Here is a 14,369-nt window from a genome sequence, read left to right as displayed (position 1 = left end):
GACACAGTCTGGGATTTGCAATGAGTAATTTCACAAATTCCTTTGGAAACTCCTGCTGCATTCCTAAACCACCTCAGAGTTTATGAAACACTTTCCGATCCCTTACGCTTTTCATCCACATGGCAACCCTGGAAGGGTCCAGGGCAATGTGTCTATTTTACAGATGAGAAAACTGAGGCTAAGAAGTATCCTCAAGGGGCTGTAATTTCAGGCAGCGCCACACATTTTGGTTATCTAGGTGTACCAGTTTGTTCTCAAATGTGAGCATGAATAAAAATCACCTGGAATGAGGGAGGGTGCTTGTGAAAATGAAGGTTCCTAGGTACTTAGATTCTAAGTTGGCAGGGCTGGGGTGAGCCCAAAGATAGCAAGTACCCGGGTGATTCTGAAACCAGGGGTTTAAGGAGTACTCTTGAGGAACCAGGGCCTTCTCGTTGCATTCTCTGTGGCCTCCAGCATCAGTCTCTGTTTCTTTTATAACCCCTCTCAGTTCCTGCTCTGAACCAGACCAGTGTTGGGAAGAGGCCCTACTGGAGCTCCCAGTTGAAAGAGGAAGCAGATAGAGAAGTCCAGTGTGCAGTCAGTGCTGGGCAAGGGAAGAAGTAACTCCAGTACCAGAGGGCTCCCTGGAAGAAGTGATATTTATACTGTGGCCTAGGGATCTCATTCTTTATTATTATTATTATTATTTTTAGTACTAAATCTTATTTTTTTATTACTCAATGAATTTATCACATCCGTAAGGGATCTCATTCTTGATTGCATCTTAGCTACCTTTTATTGTTTGTTTCACTTTTGGCCACCCTGAGGCATATGGAGTTCCAGGCCAGGAATCAGATCTGAGCCACAGTTGCAACCTACACCACAGCTGTGGTAAGTCCGATCCTTTAATCCACTGTGCCAGGCTGGGAATAGAATCTACATCCTGGCACTACAGAGATGACACCGATCCCATTGTGCCACAGAGGAAACTCCAGCTACTTTTTTTTTGATGGGCCCATCCCCACCAGATGGCAGGCAAGTTCATAGAAATTATCAAGCCTTTCACATATCTGCCCTCAGCGCTGGCACAAAGCCTGGCACAGAGGAGAGGACAATATAACTCAAATCAGCTGAACTGAGCAATGAGAAGTGGCTGATGGGGAGGTCCTGTGGCCTCTGGTTGCTCAGCACACTCACCTCCTCCCTTTGTAAAATCTAACATGGAATTACCTTAATAGTTGAAATCTGTGTCATATGTAAACATTTGTTACCTCAGTTTCCCTCCAGCCCCTTTCACTAAACTGTTAGATCCTTAGGGCCAGGAGTCAAGAAGGGGGCACAGAGCAGACTCTCAAAACATTTGTTGGGGTTCCCAAAGTGGCTCAGCGGAAATGAATCCGACTAGGAACCATGAGGTTGTGGGTTCGATCCCTGGCCTTGCTCAGTGGGTTAAGGATCCAGCGTTGTGGTGAGCAGTGATGTAGGTGGCAGACAGGTCTCAGATCTGATGTTGCTGTGGCTGTGGCCTTGGCTGGCAGCTACAGCTCTGATTTGACCCCCAGCCTGGGAACCTTCCAGGGGGTACCCTAAAAAGCAAAAAAAAAAAAAAAAAAAAAAAAAAAAAAAAAAAAAAAAAGGTTTGTTGAATGAACGAAGGAATCAGTTCAAGCAGAAGCTGTGCTTTGGTTGTTGAAGCGATTCCAGCTACAGGAGGCTTTGGAGAAAAGCCCCAAGCTGTACTGGGTCAGACATTCCTCTCCATTTTCTGGCAACTCCTTCTGCTTGTGCTCTGGGTGGAAGGGATAAGGTGGGCGCAGGATTTGAAAGTAAATGGCATTGGTGGGGCAAGTTGAGGAAAGATGTGGCTGGGGTTTTGTAGGTGGGCTTGAGATCCTGGAAAAGAGAAACTGCGTTTGCAGTTTCTAGAGTTATGGCCTGAGGGTGTTGGAGCACCCACAGGTGGGGGTTCTGGGAGGTCACGTGGGGTCTGTGGATAGCGATCTGTGCACAACACACGTTCTGTTGTAAAAGCCTCCACTAAAGGGTATCAACAGGATGGGGTGCGTCGAAGAGGGGGTGGGGCCACCACTCCCCACACAGGGCCGTCCCCTCTAGGGGCGGGGAGTGCGAACGCGCCTGGCACCGCCCCGACAAAGCCTGCGCGCGCCCCATCCTGCGATTGGCGGTGCTTCCTCGCGCCGCCGCCCCGTCCCGCCCTCCGCCGCCGGTCCGGCGCGCTGCAACCAATGGGCGCCGTCGCCGTCGCCTCCGTCACAGCCAGGACAGCCAATAGGCGCAGCGCTCGGCGGCTCGTGGCTCTTTCGCGGCAAAAAGGATTTGGCGCGTAAAAGTGGCCGGGACTTTGCAGGCAGCGGCGGCCGGGGGCGGAGCGGGATCCGGAGCGGGATCGAGCCCTCGCCTCGGCCTGCTGCCATGGGCCCGCGCCGCCGCCGCCGACTGCCACCCGGGCCGCGCGGGCCGTGAGCGCCATGGCCGTGGCCCCCGCGGGCGGCCCATGCGCGCCGGCGCTGGAGGCCCTGCTCGGGGCCGGCGCGCTGCGGCTGCTCGACTCCTCGCAGATCGTCATCATCTCCACCGCGCAGGACGCCAGCGCCCCAGCGGCCCCCGCCGGCCCCGCCGCGCCCGCCACCGGCCCCCGCGACCCCGACCTGCTGCTCTTCGCCACGCCGCAGGCGCCCCGGCCCACCCCCAGCGCGCCGCGCCCCGCGCTCGGCCGCCCGCCGGTACGGACACTGGGCCAAGTGCGCTGCCTGGACCCCGGCGTAGACCCGGGCGGGGCGCTATGTTTGGCCTGGAGGCGGCGAGGGCGGGGGAGGGTGGGTTGAGGCGCCCAGGCTGGGCGGTGCCGAGCTTGGGTTGGGCCTTCGGGCTCCGCCCCGGGGTGCAGGGTGACCTCGGGCCAGTCCTTGTTTGCTCCTCTGTGCTCTGGGCCTCAGCTTCTTCGCTGGAGCCTGTCTAGGGTCAGACTCAATGATAATAATGGCCCACGTGTATTCAGCTGTTGCTGACTGCCTGCCAGGCCTCTGGCAGACTTCAAGGCAGCTAAAACTCACATCCATGCTGTGAGCTAGCTCTGTGTTGTCACTGTGCCCATCTGAACTGTGCCCAGAGAGGGGAAGTGGCTTGCCCCCTGGTCACAAGGCTGCAAGTGGGATTTGAACTGAGGCCTGCTGGCTTCAGACCAGAACTTGTGGCTGGATGGTGGGCACGGCTGCTTGGGGAAGTCAGGGGAAAGTTCTGGGACCAGAAAGTTGAAGGGCCATTGAGGAGACCCTCCTTCCTGCCTGGATGCTGGACTGCCAGGTGCAGGCCTAGCCCTCCGGGCCTCTGGGGACAGGCCGCCTGGCTGGGAGGCCTTCTCTGCAGGGGCGGGGTGGCTGGGCCAGCTGCTGATTCCCCTCCCTCTGCCTGTCCTTCCATCTGCCACCCTCCACCCTCCCAGACTCTGGTTGCCATGGAAGCTCATTAATCAGGCAGGCAGACCCCTGGCCCCAGTGGAAGTACTGGGTGGGCTGGGCCTCTGGGAGCTGGAGAGGAGGCCCCCAGTGCTAGAAAAGAGTAAATGCCCCAGGGAGATGCCTTGATAAAGTGCTCCCTGAGCAGCAAGAGGCTTAAGACCAATTCAGATTGGGGGGGGGCTCAGAAGAGACCGCTGAGTTACAGGGGGAGAAGGGGGTGGAGGCCTGGAGCTTGGACCTGTGGGCCGCAGGACAGGGTGTGGAGACCAGTTTGACTGGCGCAGCCTGTGGGTAAGGGTAGGGCATGGATGGGCAGGCAGGGGCCAGCCAAGCAGTATGGGGTCTCAGCACAGGGCTTGGAGCAAGTGGGAGGGGAGAGGCAAAGCCCAGGGCAAGGAAGTAGTATCTGCCCAATTACTGTTGGGGGACTGGGTGGCAGCTGGTCCCTGAGGCATCCCACCAAGGTTCCCCCAGTCCCCCTGGCCCCTTGCCCAGTGTGGCCTTCCTTCCGGAATCACTAAGATGCTAATAATAACAATAGCAGCCACCATTATTTTGAGACTGTTTTGTGTGTTAGGCCCTGTGCCAAGCACTTTACCCAATTAACTCATTTAACCCTCTCAACAACTTTCCCCTTTTCCAGGTCGGGAAGCTGAGGCCTAGAGAGGTTAGAACCTTCCCTAGTTACTCAGCTAGTGAGTTGTGAGACCAGTCCAGATTTCCTGAGTGGTTAACCACTAGGATGCCTCGCTTCCTGGAGATGCTAATAGAGGTTGATGAAAGCACAGGACCCCTTCCTCCTAATGAGTGAGGGGGATGGAAATTGTACCGGGGTGGGTCGCTTGGCTGGTCTCCTGCACCTCAGCAACCTGTTACTGCAAGTACCAGCTTGGGGCCTGGACAGGTAGCTTCCATTTAGCTAATTGATAGTACTTGGCTGTGGGGCCTGCCCTCGGCAGTCTGAGCTCTAGGTTCAGAGGGACAGCCAGAGACTGGGCCAAAGACATGCCCTGTGCTCCACTCCTTATGGTGCCGGGGGCAGCCTCAGTGGGCCTGAGCATTCCCTTCATTCAGCACTTGTTGGTGAGTGCCTATGAGGTACTAGGCAGAGGCAGGTAAGGAGCCTCTGCCCCTCAGTGCTTAAGGGCTAGTAGACATTTTTCGCCGTGGGCAGGGGTGGGGGCTGGTGCTGTCTTGGAGCTGAAGTTGAGAAACATGGGCCCAGGTTTTGCCTTGAACATTGTACCTTTCGGTAGCCACTGGCCACCTGAGCTCTGGCCTCCACTGACCCTCGGCACTGGCATTTGTTTGGGGCAGCCCATGAAACAAGCTACAGACTCAGCTTCTGCACAGGTGAGCATTCACCGAGCACCTCCTGCATACAAGGCTCTGTGCAGCTTAGCCTTCCTCTTGGCCCTTCCTGTCCACCTCTGCCCTGTTACCCTGGCTGTTAAAAAACAAACTAGATATAATACATATTTACTATAGAAAAAGAGACTAGAAAGTTGAGGGGAACAAGGTCTCAGAGTTGTTTTCCTTTTTTCTTTTCCTGAGCCAGTTTTTTTGTTTTTTTGTTTTTTTTTTGCTTTTTAGGGCCACACCCTTGGCATATGGAGGTTCCCAGGCTAGGGGTCGAATCGGAGCTGTAGCCACCGGCCTACACCAGAGCCACAGCAACGTTGGATCCAAGCCTCGTCTGCGACCTACACCACAGCTCATGGCAATGCTGGATCCCTAACCCACTGAACGAGGCCAGGGATCGAACGTGAAACCTCACGGTTCCTAGTTGGGTTCATTGACCACTGAGCCATGATGGGAACGCCTGGGGTTTTTGGTTTTTTTAAAGTGATTATAACAGCTTTCTTTTTCTAAAGTATAAAGTTTTTCCTTTATTTCCGTATTCCAACAGCACACCATCCACACTTTAGAGATAAGGTCACAATCCTTTACTGTCCTCGCCCCCCACATAGAGATTACCCCTGAAATAGATTCTATAATAATTGAAACTAAACTAGAGGAAATGGTCTCATGAGCTTTTTATCTCCAGAAGGGATCATATAAATGCAGTGCTTTATAACTACATTTTTCTTTGCAGTATGTCTTTGGGAGGACATACTGTCCTCTGTCCTTCTTGACAGCAGTGTGGTATTCCAAAGGCTGGATGAACTAGTTTTTATGGTCCCTCCCATGGTTGGCGTTTGAGTCACCAGATTTTTTTCTTTTTTTCTTTTTGGCCACAGTGAGCAACAGCTTGATGGGATCTCAGTTCCCAGACCAGGGATTGAACCCAGACTGCAGCAGTGAAAGCGCCGAGTCCTAACCACTCAACCACCAGGGAACTCCCCATCCAGATTTTTCCACCAGTGCTCTGTCATCACCCCTGCCTTTCGGGTTCCTGTGCCTGCAGCAGCAGCATTCTGCTCTCTAGAAGTGGAAGAGCATCCATCTGCTTGAGCCCTTGTTTTAGGGTGTGGCATTGACCTGCCTTCAGGGTGGGCACCGGTACGCGGGGCAGGAAGGAGGCAAGGGGTGCTATTGGCAGGAGCATGCTAGGGTTTGGGCCCTAGGGGCAGGGCTGGAGAAGGGGTTCATTCTGGTTGGCTTGCAGGGGCCAGGTTTCTGGATTAGGCTCTGCCTAGCCCACCAAAGCTCAAATCCTGACTCCATCTCTCACAGAGGTCACTCTGTGAGCTCTTCAGGGTACAGGCTCCTCAGGAAATGGAAGTCAGCAGAGCACCTGCTGCAGGGTGGTCGGGTTTGATGATCGCATGCAGAGTAAGCTGTTACCTAGCGGTGCTCAGTGTACAGGAAGCACTCAGCACATGTTAGCTCCTCTCTCTGCAGACGCCTGGGGGAATCCACACCCGCGTGTGTGAGAGGGAGCGTCTGGGTCTGTCAGCGTGTGGGCCGGTTCATTCAGCAGATGTTTGTTGATGCCCAGGCCCCATGCCAGACCCTGCGTACAGAGATTATTTAGACCCAGTGCCGCCTCTGAGGGGCTCCCTGGCCTCTGAGTGAGACAAACACATCTGCAGAAACTTGTAGCGAGAGACCATGTGGAGAAAGGTTGGGTTTGAGGCAGTTCTGAAGGAGAAGAGGCTCAGTTTCTCTTAGGGGCTGGGGGAGACTTAAGTGACAGGGAGGGTGCCCACCCGCAGAGGGGACGCGTTGGCGTGAACTGGGAGGGAGGGAGGCGATGGTCAACCTGGGAGGGGACCAGCATGAGCGAAGGGTTGGAGGCACAGCTTTGGGATGAAACATGTCCGAGCACAAGTTCCTGTGGCGAAGCAGTGGCAGATGAGGATGCTAAGGTGGAGGGGGACAGATGGAGGCAGGGAAACCAGCCGGAAGACAGCTGAACGGTCCAGATGGGAGGTGATGGTGGCTGTGGTGACCGGATTTCTTGGCAGCTAGATGTGATGAGGGCAGTGTGTGGGGCTGCAGGAGGTTCTTGCTCAGGAAGCCTGGTGGTACGGCTAGGGTTAGGGTGGGTCAGGGTCGGGGTCAGCTTGACCTGCCTCTGAGACCTCCAGGGCAGCGTCCATCCTCAGAGGTGGAAGTCAGTAAGAGGGTGTCCAGGCAGGAATCCTGGCTCTGCCACTTCCTGCCTGTGTGACCTTAGGCCTCTCTGAGCTTCAGTTGCTTTAGAAGTAAAATGGGGCCGTTATTGTGCTGCCACATTCACAGGCAGAAACCAGACAGAGGCGCACCTGTAGCCTAATGATTTAACAAATATTTATTATCATGTATAGTTTCTGGGAGTGAGGAATTCCGGGGAGACTTAGCTGCATGCTTCGGCTCAGGGCCCCTTCTGAGGTTGCTGCCAAAAATGTTGGTTGTTGGGAGTTCCCGTCGTGGAAGTTCCCATGAGGATGCAGGTTCGATCCCTGGCCTTGCTCAGTAGGTTAAAGATCTGGCATTGCCGTGAGCTGTGGCATAGGCTGGCGGCTGCAGCTCCGATTGGACCCCTAGCCTGGGAGCTTCCACATGCTGCGAGTGCAGCCCTAAAAAGACCAAAAAAAAAAAAAAGTGTTGGTCGTTGGAAGGCATGCTGGAGTTGGATGATTTGCTGCTAGGCTTGCCTGTGTTGCCGTTGGCAGGAGGCTTTGTCACTGGGCCTATCCTTAGGGCTACTTGAGTGCCCCGGTGACATGGCAGCTGGCTCCCCACAACTATGAGTGATCCAATTAAGAGAGCAAAGAGGAAGCTCCAGTGCCTTATGACCTAGTCTCAGAAGTGACACACCATCACTTCTGTCCCATGTTTAAGGGGAAGGGAATTAGGCTTCATCTTTTGAAAGGAGCATCAGAATTTTTGCCAACTACCACAGGCCCCCAGGGAGGGAGTGGTGGGACTGAGGCTTGAACTTCTGCCTTCCAGCTGAATCTTCTGTCCTATGAGTAGGGCTGTGTCGCCTAGGGTCTCCCCTTGCTCACACACTTGGGCACATCCTGGTAGAGAAACTGAGGCAGGGGGCAGCCCCAGAGCACCAGGCCCCCAGCCAGGTCTCCTGTGGCCCCGCTGTCCTGGTTACTGGGCATCCTTCCATTGTTTTGGCCGTAGGTGAAGCGAAGGCTGGACCTAGAAACTGACCATCAATACTTGGCCGAGAGCAGCGGGCCAGCTCGGGGCAGAGGCCGCCACCCAGGAAAAGGTACCCCCAGAGCCTGAGCTAGGGTAGGCCCCCTGGCCGGGCCCAGGTTTGGGGGGTGTGGACAAACATGCTGGCACAGTAAGCTCTGGTCTGTCAGGCCTGGGGCTGAGCCAGGCCTCTGGGGGCCCCAGGGGGTGGCTGGAGTGGCCGCCTGGCATGGCTTCCCCAGGCTCTAGGGGGTGGGGAGTTCCCCGGCCAGAAGAGGAATGCTGTGGTTGGCAGGCAGCAGCCACAGGGCCTCTCTGCTTGGTCTCACTACGGGGAAGGAGCCATCTAACCACCCCACCCTGGTCCTCCTGCTTTGCATTGCCAGGGAGGCCGGTCTGGCTATGGGGGGGCCGGGGACTGAGGGACCCTGCCCTGCCTGGCGCCCCCAGGTGTGAAATCCCCAGGGGAGAAGTCACGCTATGAGACATCGCTGAATCTGACCACCAAACGCTTCCTGGAATTGCTGAGCCGCTCGGCTGACGGTGTCGTCGACCTGAACTGGGCAGCTGAGGTGCTGAAGGTGCAGAAACGGCGCATCTACGACATCACCAACGTCCTCGAGGGCATCCAGCTCATCGCCAAGAAGTCCAAGAACCACATCCAGTGGCTGTAGGTACCAGTGCAACAGGAGGGTGGGCGCAGGCCCGTGGCCGGGCCAGCCCGGAGGAGCTGAGAGCAGTGCCCACTGTGGCTGCCTGCATCCCTGTCTTACTACCCGGGAAACCGAGGTTTAGAGAGGAGGGGTGGCTTCCCTGAGGTGAGAGATGCAGGGAAGAACACAGATCTCACAGCCAGCTCAGTGCCACTTTATGTATTTCTTCACCTGGGTCACCACCATCTGGGTCAGTATCCCAGAAAGTTTCCTTGTGCCCCTGCCCAGACACTGTCCACTCTGCATACCACCAGGTAACCACTGTTTTGGCTTCTGTTGCTATTGATGGGGTTGTTTGATGCAGCTGTTTCATTCTCTTTGTTTATTTTGCTTTTTAGGGCTGCACCCGTGGCATATGGAAGCTCACAGGCATGGGGTCGAATCGGAGCTACAGCAGCCGGTCTATACCGCAGCCACACAATGCGGGATCCCAGTAAAATAGGAATTAAGAGGGAGTTCCGACTAGTATCCATGGGGATGCAGGTTCGATCCCTGGCCTCGCTCAGTGAGTTAAGGATCTGGCCTTGCCATAAGCTGTGGTGTAGGTCACAGACGCAGTTCAGATCTGGCATTGTTGTGGCTGTGGTTTAGGCCAGTATCTGTAGCTCCAATTGGACCCCTAGCCTGGGAACTTCCATAATGCCACGGGTGTGGCTCTAAAAGCAAAAAAATAGAAATGCTTGCATGTCTGCATTTAATGCCTTCTTGTCCTTTTATACACCTGCATAGTGTTCCATGGCATGTCTGCCACCATTTACTTATCCAGCTTCCAGTGAGAGACATGTGCGTGTTCAGACATTCAGGCCCAATTTTGAACCCAGCCAGCCTGCCTTGGAGCTCAGCTTCAGCTCTCTTTTGTTCCCCAACTGAGGAGGCAGGCCCAGAGAGGGGCTAGGGCTCACCTGAGTCTCAGAACAGAAGCAGCAGCAGATGCTTACTGAGGGTCAGGGCTCCTGGGAAGAGGGGCAAGGAGCTTTTAACCACCCCCCTCCTTTGCCTCCTGGCAGAGGCAGCCATGCAGCAGTGGGGATTGGTGGCCGGCTTGAAGGATTGACCCAGGACCTGCAGCAACTGCAGGAAAGCGAGCGGCAGCTGGACCATCTGATCCAAATCTGTACCACACAGCTGCATCTGCTTTCCGAGGATGCTGACAGCCAGCGATATCCTTGAATGCCTGGAAGGTGGCCATGGCGCCATCCCAGTGGGCAGAGAGGGGCTACTCTGGGCCCTGGATGCAGGAGAGGGTTCTGGTTTTGGATACAAATTCTGGCTCAGCATTTACTCATTCTGTGACACTGGACAGGTTACTTAACGTTTCTTGAGTCTCAGCTTCATGTGTAAAAGGGGAAAATTACCTTATTCTGAAGTTAGATTAAAACAAGGAAAGTTAGGAGTTCCCGTCGTGGCGCAGTGGTTAACGAATCCGACTAGGAACCATGAGGTTGCGGGTTCAGTCCCTGCCCTTGCTCAGTGTGTTAACGATCCGGCGTTGCCGTGAGCTGTGGTGTAGGTCGCAGACACGGCTCGGATCCCGCGTTGCTGTGGCTCTGGCGTAGGCCGGTGGCTACAGCTCCGATTCAACCCCTAGCCTGGGAACCTTCATATGCCACGGGAGCGGCCCAAGAAATAGCAACAACAACAACAACAACAACAAAAAAAAAACAAGGAAAGTTAGAATCAGTAATAATAAATATGATTGAATACAGTGATTCATGGTTGTCACATCCAGGTTAGAGATGTAAGTTTTTATTTGTCCTCTGTTTAAAAAATAGAAACTTTTGGTGGCGCCTGTGGCGTGCAGGAATTCCCAAGGCAGGGATCCAACCCGACCCACAGCTATGACCTGAGCCACAGCAGTGACAGCATTGGATCCTTAACCTGCTCAGCCACCAGGGGTCTCTGAAGCTTTATTTATTTATTTATTTATTTTTGCAGCTTTGGTTCTCACTTAAGATCCAGTAAACTTATTTATGTATTTATTTATTTTGTTTGTTTGTTTGTTTTTTGTCTTTTTGCCATTTCTTGGGCCGCTCCTGCGGCATATGGGAGGTTCCCAGGCTAGGGGTCAAATCGGAGCTGTAACCACCAGCCTATGCCAGGGCCACAGCAACGCGGGATCTGAGCTGCGTCTGTGACCTACACCACAGCTCACGGCAACGCCGGATCGTTAACCCACTGAGCAAGGGCAGGGATGGAACTCGCAACCTCATGGTTCCTAGTCAGATTCGTTAACCACTGCGCCACGACAGGAACTCCCTGAAGCTTTATTTTAAAGTAAGCTTTTTTTGGGATTTCCCATCATCGCTCAGTGGTTAATGAATCCGACTAGGAACCATGAGGTTGCGGGTTCCATCCCTGGCCTTGCTCAGTGGGTTAAGGATCTGGCATTGCTGTGAGCTGTGGCGTAGGTCACAGACACGGCTCTGATCCCGCCTAGCTGTGGCTCTGGCGTAGGCCGGCGGCTACAGCTCCAATTAGACCCCAGCCTGGGAACCTCCATGTGCCGCAGGAGCGGCCCTAGAAAAGGCAAAAAGACAAAACAAAAAAATAAAATAAGCTTTTTAAAAAAGAAATATTCAAATTATACATTTTGGAGATAACCATTAATCACCAAGGTCATGGGTCAGAGTAAATTCTCAGAACCAAGCCTGGATTTAAGTAATCTCTATGCAATTATTGCAGGCAGCCCATCATTACCTTAAGATTCAAAGGGGAAAGTGGTCTCATAGTACAGATGTGGAAACTGAGACTCAAGGGCCTGTGATAGACTTGAGTACAAACTATGCACCAGGCCCTGAGGTGGGAGACAGCTAGGACCGGGGTGACCGGACAGGTATGAGTTCTGACTTCTGCGCTGTGCCCGTGGGTGGCCCCTAAAGGCCAAAGGTCATGTGATCCTTGACTCCACCAACCCTGGCCTACGTGACCTGCCAGGACCTTCGTAGCATCGCGGACCCTGCAGAGCAGATGGTCATGGTGATCAAGGCCCCCCCGGAGACCCAGCTCCAAGCCGTGGACTCCTCCGAGGTAAGAGCTGGGACTCTGGCCCCGACCAGGACAGGCTGGGCCGGGCTGGTGGTCAGCTGAGCCTCACTCTGCCCTGCCTGCTGCCTCCGCCCAGAACTTCCAGATCTCCCTTAAGAGCAAACAAGGCCCCATCGATGTTTTCCTGTGCCCTGAGGAGAGTACAGGCGGGATCAGCCCCGGGAAGACCCCATCCCAGGGGGTAGCTTCTGGGGAGGAGGGCAGGGCAGCCGACCCCACCACTGCAGTGCCGCCACCACCATCATCGCCCCCTGCATCCCCTGCCACGGATCCCAGTCAGTCCCTGCTCAGCCTGGAGCAAGGTGGGTGAAGATGGGGTGGGGTGGGGTGGGTGGGGCAGGGCGGGGCAGGGCCCCTCTCCCAGGTGGGCGGGCAGGCACGACAGCCCCTCTGCCCTCCCTGCCGGGGTGTCCCCGGCCTGTGATGCTCCCCCGTCTCCCCAGAACCTCTGCTTTCCCGGATGGGTGGCCTGCGGGCCCCTGTGGACGAGGACCGCCTGTCCCCGCTGGTGGCGGCCGACTCGCTCCTGGAGCATGTACGGGAGGACTTCTCCAGCCTCCTCCCCGAGGAGTTCATCAGCCTGTCCCCCCCCCAGGAGGCCCTTGACTACCACTTTGGCCTTGAGGAGGGGGAGGGCATCAGAGACCTCTTCGACTGTGACTTTGGGGACCTCACCCCCCTGGATTTCTGATGGGGCTTAGGGGGACCAGGGCCTCCTGAGATGCTCACCCTGTCTCTGCAGCCCTGGAGCCCCCTGCCCCTGGCCGTCGTCCTAACCCAATTGGAAATGTTTAATTTATACCCCTCTCCCCTATCTCCAGAAGCTTCTAGCTCTGGAGTCTGGCTACTGCCAGGAGGCTGAGCAAGCCAGGAAGGGAAGGATTCTGTTTGTGGTGTGTATGTGCATGCACCCAACACCCAGCATGTGTGTACACGGGGTGAGTGGTGTGTGAGCATGTGTGTGTGCATGTACCGGGGAATGAAGGTGAACACATCTGTGCGTGCACTGAAAACACGCCCCAGTGTGTCCGTGTGTGTGCATGGGTCCGTGTGTGCGCGTGGTGGGGGCTCTAACTGCACTTTTGGTCTCCTTGCTCCAGGGGCCCCACGAGGCCCAGGGGGGCCACCTGCCCCCAGAATCCTGCGTGCTGACCAGGCCAGGTGGCGAGGCCTTGGCCTGCTTGTTTGCAGGACAGCGAGAGCACTTCTGTCGTCTTAAAGGTTTTTCTGATCGAAGCTTTAATGGAGCGTTATTTATTTATCAAGGCCTTTTTGGCAAGCCTGGGGCACCAGCAAAGGGTAGGAGGGATGTGGGGCTGATGCCGCAACTCCCTATACCTCTGAGCAAGGGCAGGGGTCCCTGAGCTGTTCTATGCCCTACTCCGAAGGAGCTGAGGCCTGAGTGGTTTATTTATTGGGAAAGTGAGGGAGGGAGACAGACTGACTGACAGCCATGGGTGGATCGAGGGGGTGGTCCCTCCCCATGGGGTCACTGCAGGGCCCCAGCTGCCCCCAGGATGGATGTGAGATGGGAGAGGTGAGTGGGGGACCTTCACTGACAGGGTGGGCAGGAGGGGTGGGGTGAAGGGCCTCCCCCCCAGCCCAAACCACAGGGGCCCCTCCTGTGGCATTTGAAGTGCCCCCTTCCACCCCACTTCTTGCTCTGCCCCACCCTCCAATCTGCACTTTGATTTGCCTTCCTAACAGCTCTGTTCCCTCTGCTTTGGTTTTAATAAATATTTTGATGGTGTTTGGGCCCAGTTTGGGGACTGTGTACTTGGGAGCAAATCAACGGGGTGGGAGAGGTCGAGCTTGCTGGGAAAATGTCCATCCTCTCCTTCCCTGCTCCCTGTCCCTGCCTGGATTCGTTTTGTTTGAGCCTCACAGGCCCAAGAAAGGTAGGCTTCATCATCTCCTTTATCCTAGTTTAAAAACTGCGCCAATAAAGTAATAAATGAACTCCTCTCCTTTTTTTAGCCCCAGAGAGGTCACTGATCAGTCTGCTATGCGCTATGCTCCTTCCAGATGTTTCTGGACATTTGTAAACATTCAACAGATAATTACAACAGGCAGATGCTGTGCGAGCTTCTGGGGACACGTGTTCTCCTCTCATGGAGCGCTCAGGATCTGTGGGAGGAGACAAACAAATGAGAAAATTAGGGAGGGCTTCCTGGAAAAAGTGGAGCTTGACCTGAAGCTGTAGGGTGGTACAAACGAACTGAGGAGGAAGCGGAAGAACCTACCAAACGGGGGAGGGTAGTATGGGCAAAGAGCCCGCAAGGACCTGAGAGAAACCAGTGTGGCTGCAAGCCTGACATGAGGGCCAGTGTGGAGGGAAGCTGTTTTACTTAAGGCTTTATTCAGGGGACAAGGACCTTGGTGAGTCAGAGGAGTGACACACCCTGGTTTATATTTTAAAATCTCCCTCTGGCTGCTGTGTGGAGAATGGGTTGAAGTGGGGGCCAGAAAGGCAGAGCAAGGGGCAAGAGAAGGCTGCGTTGAGCTTGGAGGTGGAGGGGAAGGTGACGGTCCACACAGACCTATTTAGCAAACCTTTAGGTGGGCTTTC

The 14,369-nt window shown here is 55.0% G+C and overlaps 1 protein-coding gene and 1 long non-coding RNA gene across 2 annotated transcripts in view; both read left to right on the top strand.

The window, feature by feature from the left end:
* Positions 1–14,369, top strand: part of LOC146395264 (uncharacterized) — a 624,884-nt gene that overhangs the window by 287,702 nt on the left and 322,813 nt on the right. The gene's annotated exons all lie outside the window — the stretch shown is intronic.
* On the top strand, positions 2,340–13,560 carry E2F1 (E2F transcription factor 1). The gene is made up of 7 exons (XM_021077692.2): positions 2,340–2,726; positions 8,025–8,115; positions 8,493–8,712; positions 9,763–9,915; positions 11,668–11,782; positions 11,877–12,102; positions 12,244–13,560. The coding sequence occupies exons 1-7, from the start codon at positions 2,472–2,474 to the stop codon at positions 12,489–12,491; spliced, it is 1,308 nt and encodes a 435-aa protein (XP_020933351.2). The 5' UTR covers positions 2,340–2,471; the 3' UTR covers positions 12,492–13,560.

This window comes from Sus scrofa, chromosome 17 (genome assembly GCF_054392235.1).
Source record: "Sus scrofa isolate SSC_HxYL_T2T_F1_AM1 chromosome 17, Sscrofa_HxYL_maternal_Yorkshire_Landrace_v2.0, whole genome shotgun sequence".
Classification (NCBI taxonomy): Eukaryota; Metazoa; Chordata; class Mammalia; order Artiodactyla; family Suidae; genus Sus; species Sus scrofa.
This window is presented reverse-complemented; position numbering and strand designations above follow the sequence as displayed.

What these genes read in the sequence shown, in the direction of transcription:
- E2F1 (XM_021077692.2), top strand. Translation starts at nt 2,472, where the DNA reads ATGGCCGTGGCCCCCGCGGGCGGCCCATGCGCGCCGGCGCTGGAGGCC. An exon ending in AAGCCGTGGACTCCTCCGAG is followed by an intron (nt 11,783 to 11,876) that starts GTAAGAGCTGGG and finishes GCCTCCGCCCAG; the next exon opens with AACTTCCAGATCTCCCTTAA. An exon ending in CCTGCTCAGCCTGGAGCAAG is followed by an intron (nt 12,103 to 12,243) that starts GTGGGTGAAGAT and finishes CCGTCTCCCCAG; the next exon opens with AACCTCTGCTTTCCCGGATG.